The 19,018-nt window shown below is 36.8% G+C and overlaps 1 protein-coding gene across 3 annotated transcripts in view; it reads left to right on the top strand.

Annotated features, from left to right (window-relative positions):
* The window catches only part of LOC100483541 (lymphocyte antigen 75), a 135,170-nt gene that overhangs the window by 88,281 nt on the left and 27,871 nt on the right, over positions 1–19,018 (top strand). Inside the window, exons 30-35 of one of the 3 annotated variants that reach the window (XM_002928391.4) lie at positions 1,430–1,656; positions 3,001–3,169; positions 5,310–5,459; positions 7,768–7,890; positions 9,802–9,969; positions 11,637–13,504. In XM_002928391.4, the coding sequence (XP_002928437.1) occupies positions 1,430–1,656; positions 3,001–3,169; positions 5,310–5,459; positions 7,768–7,890; positions 9,802–9,969; positions 11,637–11,815 (1,016 nt within the window). In that variant the 3' untranslated portion in view covers positions 11,816–13,504. Of the gene's footprint in view, positions 1–1,429; positions 1,657–3,000; positions 3,170–3,585; positions 4,213–5,309; positions 5,460–7,767; positions 7,891–9,801; positions 9,970–11,636; positions 13,505–19,018 lie in introns of those variants that run through there. The other 2 variants (XM_002928390.4, XM_011236249.3) reach the window with 2 other exon arrangements.

Raw genomic sequence — 19,018 nt, 5'->3', positions numbered from 1 at the left:
CATTATTCAGATTTTTTTTTTTTTTTTTTTTTTTTACTTAATGCCCTTTTCTATTCAGGATTCTATCCAGGATACTATGTTACATATAGTCATCATGTCTCCTTAGGTTTCTTGGCTGTGAAAGTTTCTTAGACTTTTCTTGCTTTTGATGACCCTGACAGTTTTGAGGAGCACTGGTCATGTATTTTGTGGATTGTGCCTTACTTTGGGTTGACTGATGTTTTTCTCATGATTACACTGGAGTTGTGAGTTTGAGGTTTAGGAAAAAACCACAGAGGTAAAGTGCCATTTTCATCACATCATATGAAGGGTATGTGCCATCAACACAACTTACCACTGTTGATTTTAACCTTGATCACCGGGCTCCAGATGGTATTTGTTAGCTTTCTCCATGGCAAAGTTACCCTTTTCCACATTTCCATGCATATTTTTTGTAAGGAAGTCACTATACTCAGCCCACACTTACAGACTGAAGAGTTATTCTCCATCTTCCTGAGAGGGGTATATCTATGTAAATTATTTGGAATTCTTCTGTACAAGAGATTTGTCTATTCTCTCCCATTTTTATTTTTTTATTTTTTAAAGATTTTATTTATTTATTTGAGAGAGCGAGTGAGTGGGAGAGAAAGAGAGAGCACAAGCCAGGGGAGGGGCAGAAAAGCATACTCCCCTCTGAGCAAAGAGCCTGATAAGGGACTTGATCCCAGGACCCTGGGATCATGACCTGAACAGAAGGCAGCCGATTAACCGACTGAAGCACCCAGGTGTCCCTCTCTCCCATTTTTAAATTTATTCAGTCAGTTGTTTATATCAATAGATATTTTATACTTTGGGTTATAATCCAATATGCTACATTATTTAATATTTTATTCAAATTGTTCTCATTTTGGCCATTGGGAGCTCTATCACTTGGATCCTGTGCCTCTTTGAAGTACCGTCATCACTGTGGTTTTGTTATTGCTATATTATTCTTCATTTGTTTTTAGCTTACTCTCTGGTAACTTTATTTCTTTTTAGTCCTAATTTCATCTAACCTAAACTCTGCAAACTGAATTTGTTAAGCAGGCTTTCTTACTCTCTTACTTCAGAAGAATCTTTCCTTCTCTACTCAATCCCACATGTTATAGCAGTTAATTGTTTGGCCTGCATTTCAGGAATTCTTTATTCTGTTCCCAATTCCTATGTGAGCTCCTTAAATGAAAGACAATGTTTATACCTTTTTTTAATCAACCAGACAACTATAATATTTAAGAACCTATTACATGTATTGTGGCAATAAGAAAAATAATGTATGTATTTTACGTCCCTCGTTAATAAGAAATCCAGTTTTGTTTAACGTTAGAAATGATGGCATGTCTAGTCTTACCCAAAATGTGTATTTTAAATAATTTAAATATAATCACTAATACTTTTAATTTAAATATTATAGTTGACTACAAGGAAGAATATAACGCTACTCTGCCACAGTTTATTCCATATGAAGATGGTATTTATAATGTTATTCAAAAAAAGGTAACATGGTACGAAGCCTTAAACATGTGTTCTCAAAGTGGAGGTTATTTGGCAAGTGTTCATGACCAAAACGACCAGCTGTTTCTGGAAGACATCGTAAAACGTGATGGATTTCCACTATGGGTTGGGCTCTCAAGTCACGATGTAAGTTTTGTCTTATTTCCCAGAAATTTTCCAAATGTGTTAGAAGGTTGGAAACTTGAGCATAAGATATTAATTCAAAGTATAACATCGGATTAAGTCCTGGGACTCAATTTGCATAGCATACTGCTTATCTTTTTGCAATATGAACCAGATAGAAAACTGTATTTGTAGAATGCAGTAGGGCAAATGGTGGACAGCAGCTGTCTAGACACTGCCAGGCCATCCCAATGGCCCAAGAGGTGAATATCTCAACAACACCTCTCTGTCACCTCGTTGGGGCAGACCAACTGGAAAGCGGGTAAAACAGGAGTAGCACAGAATCAGAGAAACCTGAGTTCCAGTACTAGTGGTGGGTCTTCCATTTACGTGTTCAGTGGTCGTGAACAGGTTATTTAACCTTTGCAAGCTTATTTCTTCTTCATCTGTAAAACAGGTGATAATATTTTCCTTAATACAGGATTATAGTGAAGATTAACACAAAAGTTTATATAGGATGCCAAATAAAATTCTTCACATTAGGACTAATAAATGTGTATTTTCTTCTCACTTTCCCCCTACAAATTGCACTATTTGAGAATAATGTTTCGGTAGTAAGCATATCTTTTTGTGCCACTATTTGAATCTTATTAATTAGTATATTCATGTACCTAATCATAATGTCCAATATACCAAAAATAGGCATCTACTGAGATTAGAATTGAAGGCCTGATTTAAATAATCTTTAGAACAAAGTGAAGAAAATAAAAGAAAGGATGACAAATTAGTATTATAGAATCAAGGGAAAACCAAAAGTAATCTTCCCATATGAGTCCCTTGGGAAGTACTTTCTTCTTCCAGCCCTCTGTTGTTTGATGCCTTCCGTAATATGAAAAAATGTAGCCAGAGACACAAACTGCGGAACTATAAAACATAAAAAACAATATTCAGAATGATATGGAGGTTGGGATTGTAAATCTGTAATTGTGACAAATGGAAGCCATTTGCACATCATTTAATTTCAAGTGTTACATAAAATCATCCTTAAAAAAAAAATCTAGAGACACAGTATAGTAACTCTGTCTGTAAATTTAAAGTCCTGCTTAAATTGCACCAGAGTAAATGTCTCAAATCAAAGCATCAAAAGTAAATCCCTGATTTTACAAATAGGCCCACACCCTAACAATTGTAAGCAAATAATTAACAATCCTTTCCAATATTTCTTAAAGTATATATATTCTTCTTAATGTTCTTTTTGAACATTCTCTTGTCTGGAATCAGGTTATCTCTATTACTCTTTTTTAAAAAATCAATTCTTATGATAAAAAAGTCCTAAGCTTTTTTTCATTTCTATTATTCTTAAAACAGGGAAGTGAATCAAGTTTTGAATGGTCTGATGGCAGTACATTTGACTACATCCCGTGGAAAGATAATCAGTCTGCTGGAAATTGTGTTGTCTTGGATCCAAAAGGAATTTGGAGACATGAAAAATGCAAGTCTGTCAGTGATGGTGCTATTTGTTATAAACCTACAAAATGTAAGACTTGATTTTGAATAACTATATTTATTAAAATATGACATTTTGTTTTATGCACATGATTAAATACGCAAAGGAATTTTTTGTCAATTTTTAAATAAGGTTTATTCACAAATCCTATAAAAATAATTTTGATACTTTGTGAAGAGAAGCAAATATGATATACCCATTCAGGGTATGTTCCCGAAGACTTTCAGTTCCTCTCTCACTGGGTACATATTACTTTAGAATTTGTGAGTTTTAATTTCACTTAGCAGTGTTTTTCAAAGGCTGACATGCTCCTTTTAAAAAAGAGTTCAGTAGCATATAAATTTGGGAAATACCTTAGGTTTGATTTACTGTATTGATGGCTCTGGGAGTTTCTATAGGAAAAAAATCTATTTAACTTTGTATAACTAAGTATTTTCCAAACTTAGATGATCCGTAAAACCTAAGGAAAAGCCCCTTCCATCAGGGGCTGGACTTGGGGTCAGCCTGACAGGTGGAGCCTTGAAGAAGAGCACAGGAACCAAGACCACCCAGGAGCTGCAGAGGCCTGCTGGACAAGTCAAGATGGTGGCAGTGGCAGTCTCTGAAGCCTCCAGTTCTCAGTGCTTGCCATGCTTTCTGCTCCAAAGAATCTTCCAGAGAAGATTCAACATTTGGAGTTAAACAGATCCAAGCAGAAAAAAATGTGAAAACCTTATCCAGAGAAGCAAGTGAATACAACAAAGAGAGAATGATATCAAGAATGATTATGGATAATCAAGAACTGACATCTCAGTTGTTAGGTACAGAAAATAAATGTAATGTTTTAGAAAAACAATTGGAATACATGAGAAATGTGGTAAAGTATACAAAAATGGAAAGGACATCTGTGTTAGCTAAACAGACTTTATAGGATCAAGTAGAATGACAACATGAACAAACACAAATTCAGCGCTATACTGAGATTGAACCCCATGTTGGGCTTCACATTGGGCGTGGAGCCTGCTTAAGATTCTCTCTCTCCCTCTCTCTCTGACCTTCCCCCCCAACCAATCTTTCTCAAACAAAACAAAACACCTTAGGAAAAAAAAATGGACTCTTCAAAAAAAAAGAAAGAAAGAAAAGAACAAGTGATGGTAAGGATGTGGAGAAATTGGAGCCCTTGTATATTGCTTGTGGGAATAAAAAGTGGTTTGTAGCCACTGCGGAAAATAGTATGGTGATTTCTCAAAAATTTTAACGTAAAATTACCATAGGATCTAGCAATTTCACTTCTGGGTATATACGCAAAAGAAATGGAAGCAGGGACTGGAACAGATATTTGTACAACCGTGTTCACAGCAACATTATTCACAATGGCCAAAAGGTGAAAGCAACCCAAGTTGTCCACTGACAGATGAATGCGTAAGCAAAATGTGGTATATTCATACTATGGAATATTACTCAGCATTAAAAAAAGAAGGAAATTCTGACACATAATACATAATACAACCTGCATGGATGAATCTTGAGGACATTATTCTAAGTGAAATAAGCCAGACACAAAAGGACAAATACCATACGATTCCAATTATATGAGGTACCTAGAGTTGTCAATTCATAGAAACAGAAAGTATAATGATGGTTTCTGGGGGCAGACAGGAATGGGGAGTTATTATCTAATGGATACGGAAGCCATAGCTCCTCTCTTTGTAGGAGACAGATTGTGCTATGCTTATATACTGTCCTTTGTAAACATATTACCAATTTTTCACTTGTGGATATGATTTTAAAAGTAGTTTTTTATATGGCAAGGTAAAACTAGGTTTATATGATCAAGATAAAAAGAATCCAAAGAAAGAAACAATTTTAAGTATTATTTCAAAGTAGTTACAGGCCTGCCAAGCCTGTGTTTGCTTTTTATTCTTTCTATCCAATTGTTTTTACCTTAGGGTAATTCCATCTTAGAGGGCTAAATACTTTCTTCTACTTTCTAAGATTTAAAAATGGTATTCCAAAAAGCTAATTAGAATGTATGCTCTTAGAATATGGGCTGTAGCTTTCCCTGGTGTGGGTATTGAGTTGAATACTTCTTACCCACAGGAACCACAGTTTCAGACAGGGGTTAGTGAGATTTTAAAAAGTCAGTTATATTTTCTGTGCATTTTTACAGTCATATCTAACATTTTTATAGCTAAAAAGGTGTCCTCTCATACACGCTCATCAAGATGTCCAGCAGTAAAAGGGAATGAGTCACAATGGATCCAGTACAGGGAGCACTGTTACGCATCTGACCAGGCACTGCGCAATTTCTCAGAAGCCAAACGGTTCTGTTCAAAACTTGGTGAGTTAAAATTTATTGATTTTCTTGGACTCAATAATGCAATCATTGGAATTTTTTCCAAGGAAATAATTTGAAATAATGATTATATTTTTTAAAATATTTTGGGGGCACCTGGGTGGCTCAATCAGTTAAGTGTCTGATTCTTGATTTCGGCTCAGGTCATAATCTCAGGATTGTGGGATCAAGCCCCGAGTTGGGCTCTGCACTCAGTGGGAGTCTGCTGGGATTCTCTCTCTTCCTCTCCTTCTGTCCCTCCCCACCAACACATGCACTCTCTCTCTCTTTTTCAAATTAATAAATAAATCCTTAAAAAAAATTTTAAACTTTGAATATTTATAATAGCAGTTTATAACCTATTTGCCCAGTGGCAGGGAAATGGTTAAGTATTTTATGATATACTAGTAAAGTGGAATATTGGAATAGCCATTATAAATGACCAATGTAAGAATAAGGAGAAGGAAATTAAAAGTGGAAAGAGTAGAATTAAAATTGCTAAGTGAACCATTATGTGAAAATGACAAATGAAATGGTTTTAAATAAAGCTAGATATGTTTAGATGAAGGGACTAGGAGGCAAATTTTTTGTGAAAGTTAAGTATTAAACACAAAATTATAGATTTTCCCACTACTTAGTTATTAATAAGTAAGCTCATCCTGACTGGAGTTACCAAGGAAGCGTGGGTTGTTCCTCTATCCTGCGATGGAAATGGCCCACATCCTCTGAACACCATAAGGAACAGGACTTTTTGTCCTCAGATTTAACTGTTTTAGGGCAGCAGTAACTGGATCTCTCCCATGATAAATTTACCCTACAGTCAAACTGTGAAATGACTTCTAGGGGGACTACCAAGATAATTTCAAAGACCTGCATCCTTGAGCAGCAATTAGGCAGACTGATGGCATTTATCTCATTTATTTTGCTAACTGTTGTGGAGACATTTGGCTGATTTAAAAATCTCCTTGTACTGCTAACTACATGATGGAAACTTTTGTGTGGGAACTCTTATGTGTTATACATGCATACACACACACACGATGGGAACTCTTGTGAGCTGTATGTTCTGAAAGAAGCCTCTTTCTCCTACAAGAGAAAATAGAAAGGTTTACTGTCACTGTAGTGTGGGGGTTAAGCATGTAAGACTTGAAGGCAGACAGATCTAAGTTTTAACTTCCAACTCCTGTACTTACTAGCTGAGTGATATTATGGAAGTTACATAATCGCTTCTCTTTTCTCATCTGAACAGTGAGAATGAAAATAGTACTTATTTCAAAGGCTGGGTTGTTGTAGGAATGAATGAAATGAGATAATGTATGCAAATGTAGCACAGTGCCCTGCAAAAAGTGAGCATTCAAGTTATTCTTATTATTAGAAAATATTGAGATTGGCTTTCTAATTTTATAACTGGCTAGCTGCATAAACCTGGCCAATTTATTTAATCTCCTTGAGACTTTGTATTCCCATCTGTAAAATAGTGATAATATCTTCCCCTACAGGATTATGTAATATTAAACAAGCACGTGCACACTGTGATCATCTATAAAGGAGTGAAGACTTGCCTTTGCCCTTTTTCCAATGCCACCACCACAAAAGAAATGCTTTAGTTCAAGTGTAAATAGGCTTGTCACTGCTGAAGACTACTTGATTCCACTTAGGATTGATTCCCAAGTCTAGTTATTATTCTATTTCTATCCCTTGCCTGATGATGGTGATAATACTATTTTTCTGTGGGCTTAGGCAATTTATCAAACTTCAAGAGTATTCAATTCCATAATTCATTTAGGAACTTACAGTGGGCATAACCAAGTACACCTATGGATAAAATAATATTAAGGGAAAGGCTAATGCTCCCCAATATCCCAAACCTATTTGCTTTCATTTTCATTTTAACAGAAGCAAAGTTAAAGCTGAGTTATTATACAGAAATGGCTGTTGAGGAGAGCGTGCTGAGACACATCTTTCTACAACCATATACACCACTACTTGTGACTCGCTGTTCATACGCAATGGTCTCACTGGCAGGCAGTTCCAAGATCAAAATGTTAAACATTTTGAAGAAACATAAAATTTCTGTATGTAAAGTTTCAATCTAGAAATATTTCTAAATTTTTTGGAATCTATTAATGCTATACTTTAAAAAAAATCTGACACAAATATCAGATTTTCAAACTATTCTCTATGTAAAGCTTGAATTTCTCAATGATCTTGATCATGGTAGATTTTTTTTTTTTTTCAAACAGCTGGTTGAGAATAAGCCACTTCCCTAGTTTGCATAAAGCTAATTAGTTTAGGGCTTGTTTTCCTTCAACAGATCATTCTGCAACTATTGTTACCATAGAGGATGAAGATGAAAATAAGTTCGTGAGCAGACTGATGAGGGAAAATAATAATATTACCATGAGAGTTTGGCTTGGATTATCTCAATATTCTGCCGGTAAGTGATGTATTTGTGTGCACAGTGAGCAAAGGGAGTTCCAACTTGTCCTAAGTACCAAGTCAGCCTTGCTAAAGAATGTCAGGTGGTGGTTAATTCAAATGCTTCTTATTGATGAATAAGCGAGGTCTGCAGGCTGTTTTGGAGACTTATAAATTCCTAATGAATATGAATATTGAGTGACTTATTAGTAATAATGGAAAACACTAATGAAATAGAAAATCAGGTTAAATCAATGGAATGTTCTAGAGGTTTAAGATACTTGGATCGACAGCATATTTTTTCTCCTACAGCAATATCTGTGCCCCTCATGCTCCCACAAAGAACTCATGACTTGCTTCCCTAGAGTTCTAGTGTCTACCACTTGTGTTTTTGTAGCTTTCAAGTCTGTTTTTCAGAAGGGTCTCCTCTTGTTGTTCTCTTCGCTTTTGTAACATTTTTACCTTAGAGAAAAGTTAATTCTTAATGATTTTCTTTTTCAAACAAGCTTGATAAAATAGCGGAGAATTGGTTAAAAAAGATTTGTGGAAGAAATTTTCAAGGAATGATGGATTAATCCAAGCAATAATGGATAAAATATTTGAGTAAACTTGGAATTGATAAAGAATGAACTAAGAGTAAAAATTCAATAGAAGAATAGGAGGTGTGTTTTATGTTTTAAGCCAAATTGAATTCTAAATAATTGAAATAAATGTGAATCCCAAAATATTAAGTACTTGTCAAAAAGTGAATGGATTCAAATCAAAGTTGGCCATCTAAATGAATGCTTAATTGTATTTACACTATCACCACAAGGTGGTGCTCCCTCAGCTGGAAAATAAAAATGGAGTCACGGTGGGGAGACCACCCTGGACCCTCTTGACCCTTGCTCCCCCAGCTCATCTTTAATGATATGAGTTTTTTAGTTGGGGGTGAGGATGCTGATGGGGATTCAGGTCTTTAGAAATCTATCCCTCACACAAGAAAAGTGCAAGCATTCTGCACTTTAACCAAAACACCACATTTTATATCAGTGCTAGTAGAACTTTCTACAAAGATGGAAATGTTCTATATCTGTGCTGTGTAACAGAGTAGTTGCTATCCACATATGGCTATTGAGCACTTGAAATTTGACAAGTGCAACTGAAGGACTGATTTTTTTTATTTTTTTCACTTTTAATAAGTTTCATTTTAAATAGTGGCATAGCACAGTTCTAAGTAAATGAGTTGTATGAGCCACATGCTATTTCACCTTAGAGATTTAGAGGCATTTACCCTATGACCCAGCAATTACACTACTAGGTATTTACCCCAAAGATACAAATGTATTGATCCAAAGGGGCACCTGCACCCCAATGTTCATGGCAGCAATGTCCACAATAGCCAAACTGTGGAAAGAGCCGAGATGTCCATCGACAGATGAATGGATAAAGAAGACATCACACACACACACACACACACACACACACACACACACAGGAATATTACTCAGCCAGCAGAAAGGATAAATACCATTTACATTGATGTGAATGGAACTGGAGGGTATTATGCTGAGTGAAATAAATCAATCAGAGAAAGACAGTTATATGTTTTCACTCACATGTGGAATATAAGAAACAGGGCAGAGGACTGTTGGGAAAGGGAGGGAAAACAGAATGAGAAGTCATCAGAGAGGAAGAAAAACCATGAGAGACTCTTATCTATAGGAAATAAACAGGGTTGCTGGAGAGGATGTTGGTGGGGGAATGGGGTAATTGGGTGATGGGCATTAAGGAGGGCATGTGATGTGATGAGCACTGGATGTTATATGCAACTGATAAATTATTGAACACTACATCTGAAACTAATGATGTACTATAAGTTGGCTAATTGAATTTAAATTTAAAAAGAGAAAAGAAATTTAGAGGCAATAAACTTAATTTCTTTTTTTAGATCAGTCTTGGAATTGGCTAGATGGATCAAAAGTGACATTTGTCAAATGGGCAAATAAAAGTAAGAGTGGTGCTGGAAAATGTAGCATTTTGTTGGCTTCAAATGAAACTTGGATAAAAGTTGAATGTTCACATGGCTATGGAAGAGTTATCTGCAAAGTTCCTCTGGGTGAGTATGGAACTTGTCCTTAAGGAATATTTTTGTAGAACAGGTCAGAAAATAAATGTGGAACTCAATTATGTGCAAAGTTTTGTACTTGGTCCTAAAGTCCTTATTTAGTTCTTTCAGTATATCCAAAAAACTTGATGAAGCCATGCAGATTCTGTCAGAAAAATATATCGCAAGAGATATAAATGCCAATATGTCTAAGACTCCCAGATGAAAGTTTGTATAATTCTTCCCTAAGAAAAATAGAAGCTGCCAGAGTATTAGGGAGCTCATTTCTTTAAATATGTTCTTAAGATGTATTTGATTCTATCAGTCAAATATGTAAAAGCTCAAAGGTCTAATTCTGCAATTAGTTTGCTTCCTTTCTCCTCATTCCCATAAAACTCATGATTAACTTAGCAACAATGCAAATCTGGATTTAATTACTTAAAATTTCCTGGAAGGAACATCTATAGGAAGTCATAATTTAAACTTAGATTTTATCATGAATTCATATATAAAATAACCATAAAAATCTTATCTTAATTTCATTTCTAGAGAAAGGAGCTCTAAATTTTTCACAGCAACATTTTTGAAGATTTAGCATAAAAAAGTCCTTTTGGTATAAATGTTAAAGATAAAACCCCAATGCTAGATGATTGGTATCTATACATTCATGCATTGATTCAGCAAATATTTGGAGTGCCTACTATGCATCATGCCCTGTTTTGTGTGCTGGGTAGGGGGATGGCTAATTTGGATAGGTCATCAGGGAAGACATCTAAGAGCAGCGGACACTAAAGCTGAGATCTGAAAGGCCAGCCAAGCAAAGATGAGGGGAAGAGGCATACTAGGCAGAGCTACCAGTTGAAACAAAGAGCCTAAAGCAGAATGAGCTTGATGAGTCCTCAAAGAGGAGCTGAAAGGTAGGCAGGCACCAGACACCTAGGACTCTGGAAGCAAGGGTCAAGAGTTCAGGTTCTATGTTAAGTGAAATGGAAAACAGCTGGAAGATTATGGGGGGAGCTGGGGAGCAGGGTTACAGTGGCACAAACCAAGAGTTCTGTTTTGGCATTCTGAGTGTCCATATGGAGAAGAGATATCCATATGGAATGTCTAGCACGCAGTTGGACATATGAGAGAGAAGAGAGGTCAGCATAGAGATAGTATTTAAAGCAAGGGGACAAAATGAGTCCATCTGGGCAACATGCAAAGAAGGGGTCTGGGACAGCATTTGAAATTGAATAGCTGGGAGCTAAATGAACTCACCCTAAAGTCTTAAATTTGCTTTAAAGCAAATAACACTTTATTTGGCCCTAGGTAAGTCAAACACAAAAATTTACAACTTTTAGCAATTTGCTATCAAAGTAGGGTAATATACTGGGAGTAATGTTTTTGAAAGGGTGATGGGGAAAGTGAGAATAAAGATAATGCTTTAACTCCTTTAGAAAAAAATTGCTAAAGCAACAAATAAGATTTAAATGAAAGGGAAAAGAGTTAAATCTGAAAAGAAAACGCTTGTGTTTGATGATGGAGTTTGCATTCTGTGTTAATGCTATGAAACAATCAGGTACTTATTGTGTCTCATTTGTACACAATTTACATGTGTGACACACAGCCTAATGTATAAATCAATAATGATGACTTTTATATTCACTCCTCCAATGTCAAACCTTTCCCTCTTCTAGGCCCTGATTACAGAGGAATAGCTATCACATTTGCTGTGCTAAGTGTCTTAGCTCTCATCAGTGCCCTGATTTGGTTCCTCTTCCAAAGGAACCGGTTGCACTGGGCGGGCTTCTCTTCAGTTCGATATGAACAAGGAATGAATGAAGATGAGATTATGCTTCCCACTTTCCATGACTAAATTCTTCTAAAAGTTTGCTAATTTGCACTAACGTGTTAGGGAAAATGAGCCATTTCAGTTTTTCCCAGTGTCAGTATTTACTCTGTTCTAAAGTAGAAGTGGTAAGTACTTTTTCAGTTGTTTAATTGCTGTGCTAGTATCTACAGTGAATTATCCACAAAATGCCATGTTTAAAACTTTACTTAATAGAATAGAGAACCTTAATAGAATGGAAAAGAACCAAAGCTGGAACTAAAGTCCAAATTATTTGTGGGGTAATAAATTTAATGTGCATTTTTTCTATAAGAATGTAGTTAGTAACTAGAATGTGTATATACGAATGGCACAACTGCTTAAAGATTTAAGGTTGGCATGTTACTAGGTCACAAATCTACCTTTTAGCTTTTAAGAATATTTAGCCTAGGGGCATGGGTGTGGAGCCTACTTAAAAAAAAAAAAATTCAGCCTAATGTGAAATTTGTATCTCAAGGTAAAAACATAACTGTAAATAATATGAACATTATTTCAAAATAGTCATTTGTAGCATTTAGGAGAAATTATTAAACAATGAGATATGCTTACTTTTTTACACAGCCAAATAATGCTTTTGGCAAGATACTTCTTATACTGGTCCAAAGATATTTCATACCAAAATTGTTTAAATGCAAATATTTTGTTTTGTCATAGTTGTTCATAAAACAATGGCTTTTAAAGGAGATTTAATACTTAACATTTTCCTAAAGTATGGGAACATTGTCTTTAGATTGATTTAGATATACTGTAGCAGTGTGGTTTTTGTCTTTTCTTATGTACAATATATAACTCTTTCCTCTTAAAGGGAACCAGCTAAGGATACAAGTTCTTGAAAATTTCCCAATTTTTATGCTTTATATGACATGTCAAATTTTGACTAAGAAATTTGTGTTACTTTGTTCCTTTTTTTTTTTCTGTGAGCTAGAGAATAGGGGTTTATGAAGGAAATTGTATATCTTGCATTTGTAAAAATGAAAATTTTATAGTGAAACTCTAAACCTTGTGACTACTACTAAAATATTTTAGATGATGAATATTTAAGGAAACACTGTTTTGTGATTATCACTTTAAATTTTACCACCTAGAATATATTTTTAATAATAGTTTCCACTGAACATGGTGTTTTATTCAGTGTTTATATTTATACTTTAGAATATTTTTGTATAATATTCATAGATTTATTTTAAGATTTAGAGTGTTTATACTATGATAAACTTATAAATAATTTTCTAAGACAGTTTTAGTATAGACTAAAACTATAGTACTATTGTCTTGAAATATTTTTATTGAATTTGTTAGACTATTCCTCTTGCCCTGTGATCTGTACAATTTTAGTTGTTAAAGACTTTCTTCAAAGAACTAAATCAACTTGGTGTGAAACGTACACCTGTACCGGGTATCTGGCTGGCTCAGTCGGAAGAGTGTGCAGCTGCTGATCTCTTGGGGTTGTGAGTTCAAGCCCCACACTGGGTATAGAGATTCCTTTAAAAATAATAAAATAGTAAAATCTTTAAAAAAAGAAAAGTACAGCTATATATAGTAGTGATGCTATAATAAATTTGTTTTATTTTTTAAGTAAAAGTGTTGTTGATCCTTGTTGAAAAATATATCGCTAAGTTGGGTTTTATTATGTTATACATATAGTATAACAAAAAATAAAGTGTGCAATTGTTGTAATGCAAGGTATCCTTTATTTAAAGAATAAATGCAATCATGGGCACCTGGGTTGCTCAGTCGGTTAAGCGTCCAACTCAGTTTTGGCTCAGGTCATGATCTCGTGGGTCTTGAGATGGAGCCCCATGGCAGGCTCTGCTCTTGGCCCAGAGTCTGCTTGGGTTTCTCTCTCCTTCTCCCTCTGCCCCTCCCCCACTCTCTCTCTCTCTCTAAATAAATAAAATATTTTTTTAATAAAGAATATAATCATCCTACATTTCTGAATGTTTGAGTCTCTTTTTCAGATGCCTTTGACTCAGCAATTCTTAGCAGGTCTTTTAACTATTGGATCAGCAGAAATTCTAACTATGGACCACTTACTTCTCATTTTTGGTGCTTCTTCAGGAGATCCTGTCCCCACCGCCCAACCCAAAGCATTCATCAGCCACTTCTATGTCAATAGGTCTCATATTCAGCTCCAGGCTCATATTTCTAACTTCCACTGGACAATCTACATCCAAGTCCTCAGCATGACCAGACCTGTCCGTATTGTGTTCCTTTTCCCATTTCGCCTGTTGCAGATGTGACAGAAGAACCGAAAGCAGCCTTTTCTAGTCTTCCCTAGCTAATCCAGCCCCCACATGTGGTCTAACAAAATTGATCTCTCAAAACCAGGTACCTAAAAAGGAAGTAAATATACCTAATGGTCAGGTACAGGGGACAAATGTAAGTGACACTAATGATCACCCTCTTTATTTCTCCCTTCACCCCACATGCAGCATGTTCCCCTCCCTGATCCTAGGGCAAGATGTGGCCATTATCTGGGAGTTCCCCTCTGCACATGACTGCAGTAGTTTGGTAACCCCCAATCCTCATGCCACTGCCGAGTTTATGTGAGGGGGAAAGATCCAGATTCCTTTATCTTAGGTTCATTTAATCCTAAAACCCTTTTGGAGGAATGAAGACTTAATTGCTATTAGTTCAATAATTTTATCTTGTTTAAGAAGACAAATTTTAACTAGATCTCAAAGACTTTTATTTTACCAGACCTCATGATTAGATGCTTATTCTCAATCAAAGCATTCTTACAGTATCTACATTTCAACAAATTTAATATACAAGTATTTCTCTTTTTTCCAAGCTAAATTAATCACAAGCAGAATTTTAGTAAGTTTTTTTCCTCCATTTCCACAAGCCAGTTCTACTTTTTTTTTTTTTTTTAAGATTTTATTTATTTGACAGAGAGAGACAGCAAGAGAGGGAATACAAGCAGGGGGAGTGGGAGAGGGAGAAGCAGGCTTCCTGCTGAGCAGGGAGTCTGATACGGGGCTGGATCCCAGAACGCTGGGATCATGACCTGAGCCAAAGGCAGATGCTTAACGACCGAGCCACCCAGGCGCCCCCAGTTCTACTTCTTATATTTTCTTTCAAACAATATGAAGACACCATACCCTTCCTCTCTCAAGCTAGAAACCCAGAATTCATCCTCATTTTCTCTTTCTCATCTCCCTAATCCAACAATTCTGTCAGTTTTACCTCAGGCTTCTCACAGAGTGGCTGTCTCCATTATCAGCTGTCTTAATTCAGGCCTTTATCATTTTTCTTGGATTATTTGCACCAGACTCTTCACTGGTCTTTCTCATCAGCCCTTCCTCTCATCCCATTTTTCCCACTCCTGGGCCTATAGGAGCTGAAATACACAGAAGAGGACTCACTCTGTATTTTGGCCTAAAGTTATCTAGGCCTCTCCCTATCTTAGGCCAAAAGGGATCTCAGCAATGCTCAGCCCAGGGACCTTCCCCAGGAACCTTATGTGGGCTGTCGATCAGCCCTGGGAAGCCCTGGGGTTTGGGTTTCCTGGCCAAATACCCTTCTAATGCAAGGTAAGATCAAGTCAACATTGCTCCAATTGCTAAACAACAGAGAAGCAAAGTCAGATAAAACTGGACTCCAGAAATTAGGAAAACATTAAGTGATTTAAGCCAGTGGAAATGTAGCTAGCCAAGCCAGAATCCAGAGTGAGCTGTGAAGTGAAAGGGAAACTAGGAAATGGGGAACATGAAATTCTGAAAAAGTATGGTGGAGAAGGAAAGGACAGGGATTGGGTCACAGCTAGAGGGAGGAGGGTTGAAGAAGGTTTTTTTCCAAAGAAGGGGGAAAAAGGGTTCACAGGTTTAGAAGCTGAGAGGAAAGAAAACAAAACAAATCAAAACACCCCAAGGAGTGGACAGAGAGAAGTTAATGATGCAGTGGAGAGAGATGGAGTTGTGGAAAAAGATCTTGGGGAAGATGGAGGAGAGGGGCGGGTCTAAGCCCACAGAAAGAGGACTGGGTTTGCATGGATTGGGGAAGCCTGCCTTCCTCTCTGAGGCCACCCGAGGAAGACCTGTGTGGAGGAGAAGGGGAGAGCATGTAAGTATTGAATATTTTTGTCTATACCTGATGGCCCCCCTGTCTCTATTGGGTAGAAGTCAAGGTCTTCTGCTGAGAAACATGAGTAGCAAATTGGGTCTCAGCTCGAAGAGCATAATAAAAAATTTAAAATACCTGATCAGAAGAATGGGGGAGAACAATGACCAAGATAAATAAAAGGATCACAGAAAAGGCATACAGGGCCCAGATGGAATTAAAAGTCATATATTTGTACTGACAACCATTAGGAAAATTGATTGGTTTCCTCTACCTGTCCTTGGTTACTTCAGTAAAGTTGAGGAACAGGAGTCTATGAAGAAGAAAGAAGAGACCCCATCCTCAAAAAATTAAACATGGAGTTACCAGGGGTGCCTGGCTAGCTCAGTCAGTAGAGCATGTGACTCTTGATCTTGCGGTCATGAGTTCAAGCCCCACTTTGGGGCTTGAATTACCATATGATCCAGCAATCCCACTTCTGGGTGTATGTTCAAAGGAAATGAAACACGATCTTGAAGAGATCTGCACTCTCATTTTCACTGCGGCATTATTTACAATAGCCAAGACATAAAAGCAACCTAAGCATTTGTCAATGGATGCATGGATAAAAAAAATTTATATATATGCATACATCTCACACATACCTACACAGTGGAATATTATTTAGCCATGAGAAAGAAGAAACCTGCCATTTGTGACATGGATAAACCTTGAGAGCGTTATGCTAAGTGAAATAAGTCAGCATCACAAGAAAAAAATTATTTATTTATTTTTAAGAAAAAAATTTATAGAGGCACCTGGGTGGCTCAGTCAGTTAAGCAGCTGCCTTCAGCTCAGGTCATGATCCCAGGGTTCTGGGTTCGAGCCCCACATCAGGCTCCTTGCTCAGCGGGGAGCCTGCTTCTCTCTCTGCCTGCTCCTCGCCTGCTTGTGCCCTCTCTCTTTCTCTGACAAGTAAATAAAATCTTTTTTAAAAATTTATAATTATAATGGCAATGGATGTTAACTAAACTCATGGTGATCATTTCATAATATTTACAATCATTGAATCATTATGTCATACACCTGAGATTAATATAATGTTATATGTCAATACAAAAAAAGTAAGACAGAGAAAGACAAATCTTAAATGGTATAATTTATATATGAAATTGAAAACAGCTGAACTCAGAAGAGAATAGAGTTGTGGTTACTAGGGGTTTGGGGGTGGCGAAATGGGGAGATGTTGGACCAAGGGTACAAAGTTTCAGTTATAAGATGAATAAGTTTGGGGGATCTAATGTGCAGCATAGTGAGTATAGCTAATAATATTATACTATATATTTAAGGCTCATCCATGTCTTTTAATGACTTGATAGCTCATTTCTTTTTAATGCTGAATATATTCCATTGTATGGATGTACCACAGTTTGTCCATCACCTATTGGAGGACATCTTGGTTGCTTTCAGGTTTTAGCAACTGTGAATAAAGTTACTATAAACATACATATGCAATTTTTTGTGTGTACATAAGTTATCAACTTGTTCAGGTAAATACTAAGAAGGACAACTGTTGAATTGAATGGTAGGAATATATTTAGTTTTGCAAGAACCTGCCAAAATGTCTTCTGAAGTGGTTGTACCATTTTGCATTTCCACCAGCAATGAATGAGAGCTACTTTTGTCCTCTTTTTCAACATTCGGTATTGTCAGTGTTTTGGATTTTAGCCATTCTAATAGCTGTGTAGTGGTATCTAATTTTTGCTTTAGTTTGCAATTCTTTAGTGACATATGATGAGCATTTTCATATGCTTTTTGCCATCTCTATACCTTCTTTGATGAAATATCTATTCAGATCATTTGTATATTTTTAAATTGAGTTCTTTGGCTTTTTATTGTTGAAGTTAGACTTCATTTTAAACCACTCTTTTGCTAATGACGTGAGGCTATGTCGGAGTCTTACTTGGTCCTGTTTTGTGTGTTGTGTTGTCTGGTTCCAGATGCCCTCCCCAGTCAATTTACGGTTGTCTAGTTTATACATATATTATAGCAAGCATGGGTTTGGTTTTTTGTTTTTTGTTGTTGTTGTTTTTTCCCTTAAACAACAGAATTCTATTGTCTCACATTTCTGGAGGCTAGAAGTTCAAGATCAAGGTATGGGCAGAATTGGTTCCTTCAAGGGCTGTGCAAGCATAGTTTAAAGACCCTTAATCCAGGAAGCTGGTAACAAATAAAAGTTGTCTGAGGGGGGGTGTCTGGGTGGCTCAGTTGGTTAAGCGTCTGACTTCAGCTCAGGTCATGATCTCCAGGTCCTCAGATCCAGCCTCATGGGACTCCATTCTCAGCGAGGAGTCTGCTTCTCCCTCTCCCTCTGCTCCTCCCCCTGCTTGTGCTCTCTCTCTCTCAAATAAAATAAAATCTTAAAAAAAAAAAAAAGTTGCCTAAGGGACATAGTCCACAGGGAGGAGACTTTGAAAAGGTTTCTGACCATTAGACTCAAAGGAGGAATCTGGCAGACACTTTAACCAAGTGATCAAAATTAGCATCACCAATATGAGACAGATGACATGGTGTCTGTCCTGGGCAGGACACATCACTTCTGTGATACTCTCGCCAAACAAACAAAAAACCTGAATCCTGTTCTTCCAATCTCCCTTAAGAGGAAATCTAAGAGAAACCCAAACTGAAGGACATTCTACAAAATGATTGTCCAGTACTCTTCAAATGAGATGGGGGAAAGACAAACAATGACAGAGGAACTGTCCCGCATTAAAGGACACTAAGGAGACAAAACATCTCAGTGCAATATATAATGATGGATTGGATTTTAGAAAAGCAAAGACCATTAGAGGAACAAATGACGAGATGTGGTAAGGGCTGTAGATTGGTGAACAGTATTTAACCAGTTTTAATCTCCTGGCTTTGACAATTTTCTTGGAGTTATATAGGATGTTAATATTTAGAGAAGCTGGCTGAAGGGTTACGGAAATTCTTCGGTACTCTTTTTGTAACATTTTTGAGAGTCCGAAATTATGCCAGTTCAAATAACAAGTTTCAGATAGAACAGAGCCGTGGAAGGGGCGGCGCGCGGGCGTGCTCTGGCGGCGGGGTCAGCCCCGGGCTGCCCCCTCCCCTCCCCCTCGCCCTTCT

The sequence above is a fragment of the Ailuropoda melanoleuca genome, chromosome 2, assembly GCF_002007445.2.
Source record: "Ailuropoda melanoleuca isolate Jingjing chromosome 2, ASM200744v2, whole genome shotgun sequence".
In the NCBI taxonomy this organism is placed as follows: Eukaryota; Metazoa; Chordata; class Mammalia; order Carnivora; family Ursidae; genus Ailuropoda; species Ailuropoda melanoleuca.
Note: the sequence above shows the minus strand (reverse complement) of the source record. Positions and strands in the feature narration are given on the sequence as shown.